The following is a 19020-nucleotide window of genomic DNA, read 5'->3' on the forward strand; positions in this document are numbered from 1 at the left end:
GTAAACCCATTTCTTTCCCTTCTGCATATTCTACATTACCTTCACACTTAGTATATATTTCTTAGCACTCACCCCTCTCCCGGGAGTCAAAGTATCACAGTCGCACATTACACAGAAACTTTGATATAGCCTGTATTATGCACGTTTCTCACACCAGCTTCTAATGATTCCATATCTCTTCATCCCCTTACTGGGCAGAGACAGTCTTAATAAATTCAGAACAGGAATATCTGTACAATTGACAGAAGTACCCACCCACCCCGCCCAAGCTCCAAACTTACTAGTTTTCTTACAAGCTGTGCCACATACTCTGCCTGCCTTCACTAACCCCCTAAAAGAGCTTTAGAATTTCAACACCCTTCACTGATTCCCTTTACCACCTACTCAGGTTAACCCATGTGTGTGGGCTGTCACTCATCCTTTGGTTGCTTTGCATCATCAGCCTATTTACATCAGGTTAAAAAACCCTTTGAAATTTCCCAACATGCCTCAGTACCCTATTGCCCTCTGACACTTAAAAAGCCTTAACTCTATAATCTCAAAACTCCTCAAGGTGGGCCTGTTGAGGCCAACTTACTCTCACTACAATACACAGATTCTGCATATCACCAAACTCAATGGCAGCTACACACTTGTTCAAGGTCTTAAAGGCATCAACCCTACTGTCTTGCCTATTCAGCCATTGTTCCCAACCCCTATACTCTGTTCTCCACTCTTCTGCCCAATCCTATTGGGGGGAAAAAGTGCCAATCAGGCAGTCTTAAATGTTATTTTAGCTGCCAAAAATCATATGCACCAAGAAGTGATGTTCCAATGGCAGCTAGTGGGAAAGTTTGAATGGATGGTGTTCATTAAAGAGGGAACTTGAAAGTAGAATGTCTGGCTGGGCCAGAATATGAGAGAGCAAAGCTAAACTTGAGGATATTCAGCAAGTTGTAGAACGTTGTGGAAAGGTGAACTTTAGTTGTCGGGGTTTACAATGTCTGGTTGTACCAGAGGATGGATAGTAAAGCTGAACTTGAAGCTAGGCAGTAAGTTGTAGAAAATTTGAAGAAAGTGGATTTTATATGCCTTGGTTTATAGGACCTGCAAATGTTAAGTCTTTAAAAGAAAAGAACGTTAATAACTTCTTTGAGATCTTGAGCCTCGTGGTTCCTACCACGTATGGAACATCTTAGTTTGATATGTATAATCATGTGCTTCGGACCCTGTTTGTTCCGCTGCTTTTAAAATCTTTGCTGACTTGTCTTCTCCAGTCAGACCTGCCTGGAGCTGCATGCGGCTGGATTCCAACCCCAAAGCGAGATCGCCGGACCCTGCTGAAACCAGGCAATTTTAGGTTGTTCATTGCCCACGTCCAGCAGGAAGAAATCACAGATGAAAAAATACCTTGGCCCATAGTCCATATTTTTTAAAGTCAGGACTAAAGGGTCCAGCAGTTCTCAGCCACAGCCAGTATCTCTAACCCCTTCACCATCCCCGCTGAGTGGAATGTGACACCTCGCTTTCTCAAGAGGTCTCAGGAACCTTCCCCCTACTCTTCACTGTTCCACTGGTGCCACAGCGGGAGGGTGGGGTGGGGTGGGGTGGTGGGGTAGTGCGGGTTGCTTTTAGAAATAATCATTTATTTCTGTCCCCAAAGTTTATTAACACGGGCTTCCTTGTTGTCGCTCTCTGACTTCTTCACCTTGTGAGGCCATACATCCCTCTGGCTCTTCCTCTCTTTCGCTCTCCCCTTTCTTTCTTTTGACTATTCTCTCCACTGTCTTCCACTCTCCCCTCACCCTGCCCCTTTACTCTCATTCCAGTCTAAACATCCTGGAAGTCCATTAGCTCTAATAAGACCTGTTCATTAAAACCCGTGCTCAGCTTTCCTTTTAGTCCCGTTCTAACAAAAAGCTTGTCTTTTTTTTAAACGGCATAAACCAATTTTCTTACAGGAATGCAAAATTATTGTTTGCCATGAGTATTTTGAACATGAACATGCCTTAAATTTTCTTCTTAAAGTTTGCATTTACTGGGAAATGAGTGTATATAAACCTTTAAGTAGAAAAGCTCTAATCGTCATTGTGGAGATGTGATAGAACTGCAGTATCCCTTTGGGGAAGAGAAGGGATTTCTTTACAAGTCTTAACTATAATTTCACTTTTGACTTTAAGCTATCAACTTAGGACTTTGCAAAGAAAATTGAGGGTGATTACAAAGAGGCTGCTTCACCAATGAACTCACTGTCACTGAGATGTTTAGAATTAAAAACAGCAAAATGATTGTACTCTGTAATTTATCATGACCGCCATACAATATGGAAAATTCACATTTTTATATTGATCACTAGTCAGAAATATACAAATGATATAAACTTTTTACCTTAAAAGTCAAACCACAACCATATACTAATTTCTAAGATTTATGAAAAGACTTCAAAATATACAAATGTCAGGCTTCGCTGTCAATTGCCAGTTTTAATCTGCCTTTTATGAAAGAAGTACTGTAGTATTAAGTACAAGTTGGATGCACTTTTAAAAATATGTCTTATAAGAGTAATACCTTTCTAACTATTATGCATCCAAATAACTACAATATGTGAAGAAGCAAGGCTGCTTTTTTAGTGAAAGGGTTTGCCTTAAAACAAGCAGCCAGGTAAGTGAGGCATCAGCTAATTTCACATAGAAGCTGCATGCTAAGCTAGAGGAGCTAAGGCTCAGGTTAGGATTTTTTCATAATATTCAATTGCGCTTGTATATAAAGCTCTTAAACACATACATGTCCATGAATTTGTTTCTCTAGTCAACCCAGATGAACACAGGGAGCCAACAATAATAAGTACAAAGAAGAAGAGAATGTAATAAAGTGATTGTGGTAATGATCACACAACTGTTCTTAATATGATCGAACTATTGAATTGTATAATTGAATTACATTCCAATAAAACTATTTCAAACTTTTATTGTCTCAGAAACCCTAGATTGGGTCACTGTGGTCAGATTTGATTCAGTGGCAGTGGGGAGCTACCATGTACTGTGTCTCAGCAGGCTCCTTTGCCATTTAAACAAAACAGAGGATTTTCTATGTCATAGAAATTCTGCATTGTTTATCTCATATAGTTTGTGATGCTGAGATTCTATCTCCACCCTGGGTAGTTATCAATAGCTGCCCGCTTGACTCTGACTCACGATGGGGGACTCCAGTGTGTTGGAAAAGAATGGTGTGCTCCATAAAGGGTTTCAATGGCCAATTATTCAGAAAACAGAATACCAAACCTTTTTTTCCCCTGATCTTCCTTTGAGTGGACTTGAACTTCCAACCTTTCTGTTAGCAGTTGATCATGATAATTATGTACATCACCAAGAGACTCGATTAGCAATAGGGACATTTTTCTACAGAACTGAGCCAGCTATAGTTAGTGCTTCTAAAGATAAAACATGTATCATCTTGAATAACTCCCAGGTTCCAGTCAGTAGCCATTGAGGTGTTCCAAGCTTCTGAGCACAGTCAGGTTACTTTCCGTTTCCAAGGATGAGCTAAATGTAATTCTGTACAAAATAATAACAATTTATAAGCTATCAGGGATTCATGAGGGGGAGGGGAGAGGGGAGGGAGGCGGGAAAATAAGGAGCTGATATTAAGGGCTCAAGTAGAAAGCAGATGTTTTGAGAATGATGATGGCAACAAATGTACAAATGTGCTTGACACAATGGATGTATGTATGGATTGTGATAAGAATTGTACGAGCCCCCAATAAAATGATTTGTTTTTTAAATTCTGTAACTTTTTGACGAGCAAATCAGTTGTTTGTTGCTTGGCAGTTGCTGGCCAAGCCCTGGAGGTCAAAGGACAAGTGTGGTCCACTGTCCAATTGGGTAGATAGGAGTAGAAACTGACCCCAGGGCACACCACAATAGCAACACCTGTCTCCATGCACTGTAGTTGATGGCACAAGGATGACGTATGTGATAGAAGCCTATTGGAGGCCTTACTTTCTATTTCCCCACCAGACCTCTGCCTCAGCCATGTTAGGTACCAATGATGGCAACCTCATCACCAGGCTTCTTAATACTCCATATTGCCTTTAGATGTTAAACAAAGATAGGGTCACCACTTATCAGACGATCAGGATACCCCCTCCCTCTACCCACTGACTTTGTCAGCTTTGATAAAATCATTACCATTTCAGACATGCTGTGCTCCCCTTAGCTCCTGGCCTTTTATATCAAAGAGTAATTGTATATGAAGAAAACATCTCAGCCAAGTCCATAAGTCCAATTCCAGTCCCTAAATCTGTCTTCAGACTCATGCAGCCAAATGCAATGATGCAGAATGCTGGAAGACACAGGTCAGTGACAAACAGTCCTGTGGATGCAATGTCAGTGGAAGCATCACAGGGCTGGCACAGGTCTCTGCGCTCGGGTCTCAGCGTGACTCCACGTGGCTTGTCAACAACAAGGTAAAGCAGAGAGATAGTTCTCAACCTCCAGGGAGAAAGAAAGGAGATTCCCAGAATTCTTATGAGAAGGCCATGCCCACAAGGAGGCATCATCAGACTTAGACCTGATTGGCAGGCTAGACTTCACTGTTACACTTATTTATGAAGTTGACATGAAATTATGTAACTAACATACCACACCCCTTGTTTTAATTCAAAGCTACTGATTTATATTTATAGCTACCTTACAGGACAGAGCAGAGTTGTCCCATAAGGTTTCTTGTTGGATAGACATTGGACTGCTAAACCTCAAGTCATGAGTTCAAAACCATTAGCTGATTCACAGGAGAAAGTTAAGGCTTCCTGCTTCCATAAAGATTTACAGCTTCGGAAATCTTATATAGATAGGGTGGCTCTGAGTTGATGTAAAGAAAACCAAAATCTTAATAACTGTACCAATAGGAGAAGAGATGGACGTTGTCAAGGATTTCGTCTTGTTTGGATCCACAATTGGTATTCAGGAAAGCGGCAATCAAACGAAGTGCTGCATTGGGTAAATCTGTACAAGACCTCTTTACAGTGTTGAAAGGCAAGGATGTTACTTTCAGGAGAAAGGTGTGCCTGACCCAAGCCATGGTATTTTTCCTTACCTCAAATACACGTGAATGTTGACTCTGAAGAAGGAAGACTGGAGAAGAATCAAAGCATTCGGATTATGGTGCTGGAGAAGCATATTGAAAGTACCATGGACTGCCGAAAGAACCAACACATGTGTTTTGGAAGAAGTAGTGTCAAAACGCTCCTTAGAGGCAAGGATGGTGAGACTTCATCTTAGGTGTTTAGGACATGTTATCAGGAGAGACCCGCTCCTGGAGAAGACTATCATGCTCGTTAAAGTTGAATGAAAAAGAAGAAGACTTTTAACAAGATTGATTGATACAGGTGCTGCAAACTGGGCTCAACCAAGAACCATTGTAATGATGTTTCCTTCTGTTGTACACAGGGTCGCTCTGATTGGGAACCAACTCAGTGCCCTCAACAATGAGTCAGAATCTGCTTGACGGCAGTGGGTTTGGAATCTTTACCGAACTGGTGGGTTCGAATTGCTGACATTTTGGTTAGCAGGCAAGCACCTAACCACTGAGCTACCAAGGCTCCTAGGAACGCTTCAGTGCCACTGCCTCTGTGCCCCGTGCTGTCACCATTTCTGCAGCACTTATCCCATGGTGTTGAGTTTACAGACTTGCTTGCAGTTGACTCCACTGTGTGCAAAAATGATTCCTTGAACTAAACAATGAATGAATGGGATGAATACACACACTTATATGTAAGTGTCAGAGCACCTACTAATTCCTTCATTCCTAAGTCATTGGCATTTTACTAAATTATATTTTCTCAGATATTAGATGCACCACCTGGATCATTTTCCAACTGTATGAATATTTAAAGTTAGGGGGGAAACATTTACTTCACGTTGTTTTCTAGCTAGTCTTGCTGTCAGCGAGCTCCGCAGACAGTTGGGTAAGGACACGCTGTGAGGTTCTGCTGCGCCTACTCTTTGCTGCTGGCCCTTCACAGCCTTTCCTCTCAGCTTGTGTCGGGTGTGTTGTCTTACTAAATGTACTTCTCCCCGACCCCTTGCAGGTAGCCTTTCCATTAGAAACCTTTGCCCCTCCTCTCATGATCCTTTCTCTGGCCATTGTGAGACTGGAGCTTCCTTCGTGCAGATCAGCAAGATAGCATGAGAACTGTCGTGATGAGGAGAGACAAGATGGGGACTTTGGTTTCTTTCTCTGATCATTGGAGACCGCCTAATCAACATGTATGACTTTTACAAATTAAAAAGAGAGAGAATGACCTCACTAATGGATGGCTCTTAGTCAAGCTCTGACCTCATATAACTTTCTGGGAAAAACCTCTCTGATGATGAGCCTTAACCTACGGTGCGCTTGGTCTGCATCAGCACAACAGAAGCTTTGTGTAGTGACTCTTGTTGATGAAGCCTCGGTCCCCATAACTCACTGCCATTGGGTCAATTCCGACTCATGGTGACTCTATAGGACTTAGTAGAACTGCCTTTTGGGTTTCCATGGCTGTCAGTCTTTATAGGAGTAGAAAGCCCCATTTTTTTTGTCCCCATTGCAGCCTAAAATGACACCCCTTTATCCGTTTAGATTCATCATTAATCTAGGCTATATATCCCCCTCTTTCCCCAGTGCCGCCTCAGCACTCAATTTCTCCTCAATTTTTCATACACATGTGTTTCTTATAAGCATTTCTTCAATAACATTTTTTCTGCATCTAAATTATACTTAGTAGATGTTACAATGAAAATTTGAAGTAAGATTTATAATAATACATTAATCAGGAAAATTGAGCCATGGTGCGATTCAAGCATAGGTACCTGCTATGCGAACTGGTGTCCGATGACCCCCGTTGCCGCCTGAGCCTGGAGGACCGAATGCTGGACGGCCTCGTACGGGACACCATCACGCGGGTGCACGGGACGTTCGGTGCAGCCGCCTGCTCCATCGGCTTTGCAGTGAGATACCTCAGCGCCTACACAGAAGTGGTGCTGCTCCGGTGCCGGAAAGACTTCTACCAGCTGGTCTGGTCGGCTCTTCCCTTCATCACCTACTTGGAGAACAAAGGGCTCCGTTACCCCTGTTTTTTTAAACACTTTGCATGTGGGAGGAACAATTAGAACATGCCAGAAGTTCCTGATTCAGTACAACGGGAGACAGCTGCTGGGCTTGCTGCAGAACTGCACTGACAGAGGCAAGCGGAAGCCATCCTGAAATCCTCTCCAGGAAGCTGTTGGAGGAGCCAGACAGGAGCTTTCTGACAGTGGCAGTGAGGAGCCTGCGGTGGCTCCCAGTGAGCCTGTGCTTCCCAGCCCCAGGCAGACTCCTGGTCTGCCTCAGCATCACTCTCAGTTTTCCAGAGGCAGCATCTTCGGCCATAGCTCCAAAATGACTGACGGGAAACAAACCCACGTCATCTTCGTCAGGTTGTATGCAGCCCATCTGGGAAAAGCAGCCCTGCTGTTTTAGGCAGTTTTGTACTTAGCTGTCTGACAGGTCTGGTTTCTGAAGCGTTTTGCATCCTGTGGTCAAAGTCCATTGTTCTCGGCACACCCAACTGGTCACCCCTATTTCCCCCCATGTGTGTGCATGTGCACATAAGGAAAAACGGCCCCTTTGATACTAGATGAAGTGTGAACAGTTGGTTTTCACTTGCAGAGTCTCTCTGGTGGGTCCTAAGCAAAGCAGGTCACTTAGAATAAAAGTATTTATACTTTTCTGAGAAAAAAAATCAGGAAAATTATAAAAGATTGTTCGTGTAAAATCAGACAATGTTAAATAACTTAGAATCTCACTAATTATCATGGAAATGGGGGTGGATACTTTGGAAACAGTCTATTTCACAAATATAACATGATATTATTATTACTGTGTCAGGTAGAAAATACATCTTACTTTTAGGTTCTCTTCATCTTCCAATAAGACATTCTGAAGAACAGAAGAGAGTGCCAGGTTTTTTCCATCTCCTCCTTAGGGGAGAAAAGCTTATTTCTATTGATTGCCATAGAAATGATGGGCAGGTTCTCACCGCACCCCGGCAAAACACTAAGGGCATGCAACAGAACAGCAAGGGGAACAGAGCAATGAAGTCCCCAAGGAATACTAAAAATAGACTTTGGGGCCAGGGCTTGGCACCCCATCATACTCTACCAGAAAATACTCCTAAAGGGCAACAAACAGTCCTTGAACTAACTGTAAACATTTCTTTGTTGTTGTTGTTGTGTTGTGGGGTTGTTTGTTTGTTTGTCATTGGCTTTTTGTTGTTGTTTTATTTTCTTTTGTTGCTTTATTTTGCTCTGTCTTGTTTTTGTGCATGTTATTATCACTGCAGGTCTGTCTAAATAAGATAGGCTGGATGAACAACCTGGAGGAGAAAACAATGGGACTGACAGCTCTGGCCTGGGGGATGTGGGAGAGGGGGATGTGGAGGGGAAAGGAAGTGGTGTTAGCAAACCCAAGGACAAGGGGAAAACAAGTGATCCAAATCGGTGGTGAGGAGGGTGTAGGAGACCTGGTAGGGCTTGATCAAGGGCAATGTAACTGAGAGGAATTACTGAAACCCAAATGAAGGTTGAGCATGATAGTGGGACAAGAGGAAAGTCAAAGGAAAGAGAGGAAAGAGCTAGGAGGCAAATGGCATTTATAGAGGACTAAATAAAGGCATGTGCATATGTAAATATATTTATATATGAGGATAGGGAAATAGATTTATGTGCATATATTAATAGGTTTACTATTAAGGCAGCAGATGGGCATTGGACCGCCACTCAAGTACTCCCTCAATGCAAGAATACTTTGTTCTATTAAATTGGCATTCCATGATGCTCACCTTCCCAACACAATGGCTGAAGACAAAGTGGGTGCATAAGCAAATGTGGTGAAGAAAGCTGATGGAGCCCAGCTATCACAAGATAAAACATCTGGGGTTTTAAAGGCTTGAAGGTAAAGAAGTGGCCATCTAGCTGAGAAGCAACAAAGCCCACATGGAAGAAGTACACCAGCCTGTGTAATTATGAGGTGTAGAAGCAATGAGGTATCAGGCATTAAAGAACAAAAAAATCATATCATTGTGAATGAGGGGGAGTGTGGAGTAGGATATCCAAAGCCCATCTGTAGGCAACTGGACATCCCCTTAAGGAAGGGTTGCGGGAGGAGATAAGCCAGTCAGGGTGCAGTGTAGCAACAATGAAACATACAACTTTCCTCTAGTTCCTAATTGCTTCCTCTACACACACACACACACACACACACACACACTCACACCCCACTATCATGATCCTAATTCTACCTTACAAATCTGGCTAGACCAGGGGATGTACACTGGTACAGATAGGAACTGGAAACACAGGGAATCCAGGATGGATGATCCTTTCAGGACCAGTGATGAGAGTGGCGATACCGGGACAGTGGACAGAAGGTGGGGTAGAAAACGGAAACCGATTACAGGAATCTACATATAACCTCTTCTCTGGGGGATGGATAACAGACAAATAGGTGAAGGGAGATGTCGGATAGTTTAAGATATGACAAAATAATAATTGTAAATTATCAAGGGTTCATAAGGGAGGGGAAAGCGGCGAGGGAGGGTAAAAATTAGGTGCTGATGCCAGGGGCTTACATGGAGAGCAAATGTTTTAAGAATGATGAGGATAACGAATGTCTAAATGTGCTTTGCACAATTGATGTTTGTATGGATTGTGATAAGAGTTGTATGAGCCCCCAATAAAATGTTTTGTTTTGTTAAAAAAAAAAAAGAAAGAAATGATAAGGGCGCCAGAGCTCCCTGATGTAGCTGGGAACCTGTACGTCCTTGGACTTCTCTTGGCGGGAGTGAGGTGGAGGTGCTTTCCAGCTCCAGTGCGGTCATCCCTTTTCCAGGCCCTACATAATTCCTGCTGTTGGGAAATCTGCACCTCAGGAAAGTGTTCCCAGTGTGGCCCTTGGTGACAACAGGGCAAAGGCGTCTGCACGTGCAATCGGCAAGCTCTTCTCTTCAGAGCAGCAGGCTTCCGTTTTGCACGTGCCAAACACGGCATCTGATAAAGAACTGGAAGCTTCGTGGAAGAAAGTCCATCAATATTGTGGAGTACAGAGAGAAGTTCGAGCCATTTCAGAATTTGGAGAGTTTGATGAAGGTGCCCTTGTTCCAGTATAAAACCGCCGTTCAAGTTTGTAACTCCATTCTTTGTCCAGAGACTGGACAGACAAAAAGAAAACTACAGGAAAACCGGCTCTTGGGAAAGCTCATCAAGCCAGACATAGGAAGAGAGAGACTTAATTAATAGTATCGTATCTACTGTTTTTGGTACCCTGTAGGAGGCCTTGGCTGACCAAGGTGTTTATTGATGGGTGACCAATTAGTCCCCTGTGCCTCTGTGTCTTTGCAGACAAAAGCACTGTGAGATAACTCAGTTCTTTATGACCTTGCTGCTAAAAACATTTAGAGATAACTCAGTTTTTTACAACCTCTAAGATTCTTTTGAATCTTGCATATCCCTGTCTTTGTCTTAGAACTTAGTGCTTTTATTATTCAAATGTTACGAGAGTGTGACTAGTTAAGTAACATTTGCATAGATAGGAGTTTAGGAATGTTTTTTAAGTTCTTTGATGTTTGTTTTGTAACCATTCCCTTGTAAGAAGAGTATAAAAACCAAGCTTTGAATATACTGGGTACTTCAGTCCATCAGACTGTTGTCCTCCCAATCCCATGCTTTGTACATGTCTCTTTTTTTTTTTCCTTTCATCCGCACGCCTCATTTCAGATGTAGCTTGATGCGGGATAGCTGGTCTGATCACCGGCAGTACCCAAAGAATTGCCTGGGCCCACCTTGACTGGAACATGACACTGCTGGACTGGCAGCAAGAAGAAAGCTGCAAAATGACAAAAGGAACATACCCTGTCAGCGGGCTACTTAGAAGAGATGTCTTCTGTCATTTCAAAGATGCCTGCAGCCAACATCCATGTTCTGGAAAATAAAGGACTTCCAATTCAGAATTCCTCGCTGTCCCCGATACTCTGATACTTTCACATCCTGGAAGCCATGCTGTATACCTTGTTAAATAAGACATTTGCCCAAGATGGCCAGCACCAGGTGCTGTGCGTGAACCGGAGCACAGTTTCAGCGTGAGCCGGAAAGCACTTTGAGCAAATGATCGGAGACGCGAGGACAAGTAGGAAGGAACTCGTGAAGCGAGTCTGTACTGAAGGCCGAGCCTCGAGTATCCTTCCCCCTGGCTGGAGTGGTCCTGTACAGACAGATGTTTTCTTCTACCGAACAGAGCAGAGTCGAAGAGCCCTATGACTCCCTGCTTCAAGCTGTTGCCTTCTATGTTAGCAGTTTTGGACCCTGAGCCTTAACTTTCTGAGGTTAATTTGTATCACATTATATTGATTTATATGTATTTCTTCTTAGCTGTAAAACAAATGGGTTTTGAACATCTGATTAACGCGTGAGAAAACAAGTTTGAGTGTATTTTAGATGTTTAGTCAGAATTTAGGCTTTGAGATTCTGTGGCGTTCAGGTCTAAGTGGGCAATGGTGAAATGCTTGCCCAACAGCCAAAAACGAGAAGCACTATTCTCGCCCCTTGCAATGCAGTGAATTATGGAATGTGACTCTTCTGGCCATGGCCGTCATAAAGACAAACTAGACCTGCCACTGTGAGTTCCCATGGTATGAATCTGTGTGGGAGCAGGATCTTCATCTTTCTCCCAGGGAGCACCTGGCAGTTTCAAACTAAGTAGCCTCGTGTAGGGTGGATGCCTGTTGGCTTAGACTCTCAGTGGTGGTGGGTTTCGTTTCTTTTGTTATTCTCAGCACACGACTCTTGCTTTCCTGCTGGGTCTGGGTAAGATACTGGATGACATGATTCAGCTGTGGGTGTCGTGATTGCTGTCTTGCCATCAGATCAGCTATCATCCCGCCTGTAAGGTCCGCTCTCTCAGAAGCAGGTGTACAAAGTGGAGTTCCTCTCTTCTCCATCACCTCCGCGCCTTAGGAGTTTGATCTAACTCGAGGCTTTTGCCCTGTACATGCGTCAACATCTCCACCTTGGGTGTGCTTGTAGGCATCCCCAACTATGTATGTCTGATGAAAAGAAAATCAGTCCTCCTCTAAAACTAATCCCTCCCCACCATTGTTTTCTGCTTTTGGCAAATAGATTCCCAACAGTTGCTCATGCCAGACATTATTGCTCCACGTATTTCTGGGAAGAGCTATAAGTCATAAAAAGTCATTTATGGACATCTACAGGGTATGAAAAGCTTTATGGGATACTGACAGGCATTCGTATTTGGCTCCTTTTATTCTATCACTAAGGAGACACACACCTCTTAGAATCATCAATCATTTGAGAGGAAAAGGGCAGCATTTACTCAAAGACCAATAGGGTGAGGAAGGAAGAATGGAAGCAGGAACCCCTGCTGGGACGGGCGATGGTACATCGTGGGGACTGCAGTCAATGAGAGGAAACAAACTGTCTATCAATTGCTGAATGGACAGCTAATCGGTAATTGTATCCTATTCACAATAAAGTGAATCTGAACCTCAAAAAAATATTGGCAGGTAAGTAACACAATATATTTTGTTTTTAGGGAAAGAATATGGCAAAGCTGATGCAAGGTGGCTCTATTTCGATCCAAACATTGTGGCTGTGGAGCTTGTGACTGTTTTTCTGGATGGCTTCCTGGCATTATTCCTGATTTATGCCATAGTCAAAGAGAAATATTATCGGTAAGTGTCCATTTCCTGTCCCGTTGACGGGAGGAAAACATTTACTGTCCCAATGCCTATGTGACCTTTGGAGTACGTCATAAACACATGTATTTGTTAGATAAAAAATAGAGTAGAAATAAAAATGGTTTGGTATTTAATATGAGTCATGGTGCCACCAGGATAATTTCAACTGTTAAAAAAATTCATACAAAATGTGATTTTTAATAATAACACATCAATTGCTGCTGACTAGAAATATCCCATGGGGTTTTCAAAGGTGTAATTTTTTTTTGGTACCGAAACTCAGGAATGAACCACAAAGGTGTGATTTTTATAGAAGCAGACTACCACATCTTTCTCCCATAGAGCAGCGATTAGATTCAAGCCACCAACTTTTCAGATAGCAGCAAGTGCTAAGACACTGTATTACCAGGTTTCTCTTTAGTATTTCTTGTTCTTTATTTCCTCTCTCTCTCTTTAGAATTAACCCAACTCCAAACTCACTGCCATTGCTTCAATGCCAATTCATACAATTGCCCCTGTGGGTTTCTGAGACTACGCATTTAAAGGAGTAGAAAGCCTCATCTTTCTCCCACAGAGCAACTGATGTTTTTGAACTACTGATCTTGCAATGAGCAGCCCGACATGTCAACTACTGTGCACCAGGGCTCCTTTTTCAAAACAACAATGTTGGATAATTTAGCACCAAGGAGTCCTTGGATGGTGCATAGAATGTGTTTGCTAAGCAAAAGATTCCTTGGAAAAAATGCCTGGTGCTCCGATTCCTAGAAATAAGCTATTGAAAACACTATAGTTCATCTTGCATGAGTCGAAGTCAACTTAGTGGTAACTTGTAGTGGGCGTGAGACAGTAGAAAGATAGAGTCTGCAACCTTTTTAAAAAAAAATAACAATAGAAAATTTATTTTGCACTTGGCACAAAGTAAATTTTTTTAGAAAGTGTAATTATTGCTTCTCCAAAGACACGATGGGTCGAGCCTTTTTTTTTTTATCTACTGTAAAATGTTGGTGAAGAAGAACCAACCCACTGTACACACAACTCATGACTCATTGACCCAGAGAAGAAATAGGAATTAAAGAGAAACACCTACTTTGTAGTTCTGACTTTTTAAATGTTTAAAATACAAAAAGGAAATAGGCCACCACCACCCCCCCCCAAAAAAAAAAAAAAAAGAAGGAACCTTGGGTCTTCCTGGATGAGGTTGACCTGTCCCAGTAGGTGCAGCACCGGGAACATTAGAGGTCCAATTTCACAGAGTTTTTCTAGAATGAGATTGTGTTGATAGAAAGCTGCACCAGGATGGCTGTTTCATTTAGTGTGTCTTACTCTCCAACAGGCATTTCATCCAGATCACCCTGTGCGTGTGTGAATTATATGGCGGTTGGATGACCTTTTCTCCAGATTGGCTCATTGGAAGCCCCAACCTGAACAGCAGCAATTGGCTCTACTTTTGGGTATATCTGGTATTTTTTAATGGTGTGTGGGTTTTGGTGCCAGGACTATTACTGTGTCATTCATGGGTGGAACTCAAGAAAATGCACCAAAGAGAAACGCCTTCTAAAAAGTTTCAGTGAATTTATGAAATAATAAACATTATTCTCCATATGAAAAAAATATTCATCTTGATGCTCATCTCACATCACACATAATAAATCCCAAGTGCTCTGTGACCTAAAGAGCAAAGGCTGTTTAAATAGTAAAATTAAACAACAAAACTTCATAAAACAATCCCAAACTACAAACCATCAAATTATATTTGATTAATTGCCTTCATCAAAATCTTCCTTGCATGTCATATTAATGTCATTGTGCAATGCTGTCCATATTCCATTGCTCACTTTTTTTTTGGAATGGGCACAGATTTGGATCTCTTCCAGTAAGTTGACCAAACGGTTCTCCCCTTAATTTTTTGGCTTCTCGTACTGCCTAGGGTCATTCTGAGATGGAGTAGACTTGATGACAGTGAATTTGGAGTTTTTTTGAGCACTGCATTGCTTTGTGGAAGCATTTCAGCTGGTAGTCTATCAGTTGCTGGAGCCATGCTTTAAGTAATGCCTTGGTGCATCTTGACCTTCAGTGCCATTGGTTCTTTCAATTCATGGCGTTTTAAGATACCCAAAAGAGTTGTGCAGCCATCACCACGATCAATTTTAGAACAGGTTCTTCTTGTTCATCCTCATTATTATTACTTCTCCATTCTCCTCAACCTCCCTTGCTGTAACCCTAAGACACTATTGGTCCAATTCTGGTCTCTACAGATTTACCAATCCAGATTTTTTTTTTTAAATAATTTAAAATTTTTATTGGGAGCTCATACAACTCATCACAATCCATCCATCCATTCTGTCAAGCACATTTGCACATTTGTGTCATCATTCTCAAAACATTTGTTTTCTACTTGAACCCTTGGTATCAGCTTCTCATTTTTCCCCTTCCCTCCCTGCCGCCCCCTTCCTCATGAACCCTTGATAATTTTTTTAATCGTTTTATTAGGGACTCATACAACTCTTACCACAACCCATACATACATAAATTGTGTAAAGCACATCTGTACGTGACCCGTCCCGCGGGTCATCAACAGCATGGGTACCTGAAAGAGGGATTGGGAATGAAGATGGGCAAGAGACGCGGAAAACAGAGACAAGACAGGAGTCTGATCAAGTCTCGTTTATTGAGCTGAGAGCAGAGGCTTAAATAGCCAGCGAAGGGCGGGCACCATTACGTCATATGGAAATAAGGCATAGCTGGGGTAGCCAATAGTCACGCACCTGCCAAATGGCGGGCGATTGTGCTCAAACCGGTCCGCATGCTAATGAGGCATACCAGGCGCCTGGCGGAAGTGCCACCAGGTGTGTGTTGTCCAATGAGCATAGCGGCTGCTAGCAATTGAGCACCAATCCTAGCAAAGGTCAAGTAACTAATGACCGCAGGGGGAACAAGGGCAGGAGGACCACTAGGCACAATTTATATGACAGAAAACCGAGAGTAAATACATGAAGGTTGTATATGGCTTTGATCCAGGGCTGAGGGACATGCAGTTCCCTACATGTATGTTCATTACCCTTCCAGATTTCATATACAGAAAAACATGCAATAAAAAGAAAAAGCCAACAACACTAACAAAACAGTAAACCCTCAACCAAGAAGAAATCAGGAGTTCATAAAAACTAGACCAAATTTAAAATAGGCCAAAGGGAAATAAAATGACAGGGTGTTAAATTTTAACCCTACTATGTCTGCATTAATTCATTTCCCAATGCATTCTGTCTGATAGCCAGGCTGTTCGCATCCCTGCGTAATGATCAGAGGGGAGTCCTCAAGGGCTAAATCCGGTCTAGGACTCTGTGAAAATGTTCGGGGTTTTCACCGTCTTTCATAGCCTTCTGCAAACTAGGTGCTCCGAATTTAAGCTTTAATGCTTGTCCCGGTGGTCTTGTATTTTCTTATTTACGATCCTTGGATCACACAGGCTGCTGCGCTTCTTCTGATTGGGCTTAGTTGGAACCTCAGATGGTGGCCTGTTTTAAGACAAACCTTGAAAACACCAGATGCTTCTTCTGATAGCCAGGCACCATCTGATTTCTCCTCCAAGCTTTGCTGTAACATCCGTATCTTTAGTGATCTTTTCAGAAGGGCAAATATTGAGTGTCCCTCGATCAGAGATACAGTTAAGTGAAAGCTCAAACTCCATTCATGAATCTTGACTCTATGGTTTGTTTCTATGCCCTTGGTCCACTTTAGAGACGTCATTGTCATTTTATTGGGGAGCATTATAAATCATCCCCATGGGGCACATGGTAATTCTATTGATAATATCGTTAATTTAGCCAATGATATATAAAAAGTCAGCCACGACTTCTGGGTCGAGATGCCTGAGTGATCATGGAGAGAACGAGACCCTCTCCAAGAACCAAGAGGAAATCACCAGGTAAGAGAGAAAGATGGAGCAAACAGTCCAGAGATCAACCCAGTAGATAAGTTATCCAAGCCCTTCTGAAGCCCAGGGACAGTGGAGTGGTAGAAGACAAAGGGAATGAGGAGAAATCTAGTCCATCCCCCACTATACTGCCGATCACACACCAGACTTGAGCACCTTACCTGCCCACCGCAGGTGCACTTCACACACCTTGCCCCCAGTCTTCCCACGCACCAGACATTCCTCAGCCCTCATTTGAACCCCTTTGTCTAATGACAAATCCCAACTGGCTAACTCCCTAAAGCATAGCACCCCCTGGCAGAAAGCACACACACCTGCAAGCCAAAAGCCCTATGCTGGACTCGTTCAAGCTACATACCCTGGCTGTAATGAGGGGGTACCCCCTGAAAAAAAAACGGAATTTATTGTTCAAAGCTATGTATTTAAGGTATTTTGGTGTGTGTGGGGGGGGAGGGATGGTGGTGTAAATAAGCTTATCACCTTCAAAGTACTCTCCATTACACTTAATACATTTATCAAATCTGCAATTCCATTCTTGGAAACATTTTTCAAGCTCACCTGTTTGGATGGCTGACAGTGCCTCCCTCATTTTTTCCTTCACCTCTTCTAAGTCGTCAAATCGCTATCCTTTCATGTCCCTCTTCGTTCTCAGAAACCAAAAGAAGTCACACAGAACGAGGTCAGGTGAGTAAGGTGCGTGGGGCAAGAGAAGCATGATGTGTTTTGCCAAAAACTGGCACACCGAGATGGCTGTGCCATGGTGGCAAAACCAGTTCTCTGTCTTCCACAAATCAGGCCTTCTTTGTCTATTTAGAACCTCTGAATAGAAAGCTTGATTAACAGTCTTACCTGGTGGAAAGACCTCCACATGCATTATACCCTTCACATGAAAAAAATCAAATGAGCATCATCTGGAGGTGGAGGAGGTTACCCCCTTGTATATCTATAATGTTTTTCTCACCACATCTATAGTACTTCGTTTAGCAAGACCCCCCACCCCACCTCTCAGCTAATACCCCAGAGTATTAGCAGAGCTGTAACCTGCTCCCTGGGACTCATCCTCTACCTCCTCCTTCCTCCCTCCACTGCACCGTCTCAAGATAGGCTGCACAGCCGTGCCACCCCTTCTCATTCCGTCACATTCCTCTGAAATGTGAGCCTCACCCCATTCATCCACTCAGCCCTGGACCATCCAAACTTTTCTATATCCTGTCATTCCACTCAACCCCCTTGCCTCCAGGGCATTGCAAGACACAATTTCCAGCTATCCCCAAGTCCACCACCAGGGGGAACCACTCATTCACAAACACTAATGATAACTTCCCAACTCTCTTCTTGCCCTTTGTGCTTCCAGCACAGTTGCTGAATCCACTGGAGCCCCAGCTATTCTGGAGGGAACCCTCTTTTCACTCGCCCAACCAGGGATAAAGCTCCTGGGCAAAGTTCAGAGCCCACACACTAACAGTTATTGTTGTATTTTTTTCCATTTAAATTTTTAAAACATTTTTACTAAAAATTTTAAAAATTGGTTCTTTTTTCTTCTTAAACCTTCTTTTCCTTTCTTAAAAACAAAAGCTCGCACTGTTATTCTTTTTCAATCATTATTCTCCTTTCCGTTGTTCCTGGAGAATAAGAAAACTCTTCTCTCTCTTGCTTTTTCTTTACTTATAATCCATCCATCAGCACTATCTGATCCCTTCCCCCAACCCGCCTCTTTCTCCTTGCTCTAATACTTTACCTTCCATTCTCTGATCTCTTCCCTAGCCCTTACTCTGGCCCCATCCCCCACCCCAGTGGGGGCATCTGAAATCTCCGCCATTCCTGCACTACACTCTCTAACAGCGCTAACTACTCTTACACAGCCCAACTCCCTGCCACGCTTAACAACTACATCAAGATGTCAAGGAAACAACAGGAAACATGCATACAGACACATAAAAACAAACGAGAAACGTGCAAATAAGTGAACAACCCAGACCTGAAAGGAATGGCTCAGATCAAACAGACGACGGAATGACTAGAAAAATAATTCAAAAGAACGATGATTGCACACATATCACAGATGAATGAGGAGTTTGAGGGGAAAAAGGGAAAGAGTAGAAATGCTAGAAACCTCACTACTAGCCTTACAAGAAAATCTTCAAACACAAACACTTAAATTGAACATGAGAATAACAAATTACACAATACTGTAAAAGAGCAGAGAAATAGAACTGAAGAGATGGGAACACAAATTGGTAAACTTGAAGAAAAATCTTTGGGTTACCATCTGAGGGAGTTAGTTTATTGTGCCAACCTGGCCAGTAAACACATGGGTTTATGAAGGGCCAGGGATAAATGA

General features: G+C 42.7%; 1 protein-coding gene and 1 pseudogene across 1 annotated transcript in view; both read left to right on the forward strand.

Annotated features, from left to right (window-relative positions):
* Window positions 1-15019, forward strand: part of EBPL (EBP like) — a 47227-nt gene extending 32208 nt beyond the window's left edge. Inside the window, exons 3-4 of the mRNA XM_075532939.1 lie at window positions 12601-12739; window positions 14079-15019. Of these exons, the coding sequence (XP_075389054.1) occupies window positions 12601-12739; window positions 14079-14316 (377 nt within the window). The 3' untranslated portion in view covers window positions 14317-15019. The remainder of the gene's footprint in view (window positions 1-12600; window positions 12740-14078) is intronic.
* Window positions 9769-11365, forward strand: LOC142428047 (transcription elongation factor, mitochondrial-like; annotated as a pseudogene).
* Window positions 15020-19020: the final 4001 nt, after the last annotated feature.

Source organism: Tenrec ecaudatus, chromosome 15 (assembly GCF_050624435.1).
Source record: "Tenrec ecaudatus isolate mTenEca1 chromosome 15, mTenEca1.hap1, whole genome shotgun sequence".
In the NCBI taxonomy this organism is placed as follows: Eukaryota; Metazoa; Chordata; class Mammalia; order Afrosoricida; family Tenrecidae; genus Tenrec; species Tenrec ecaudatus.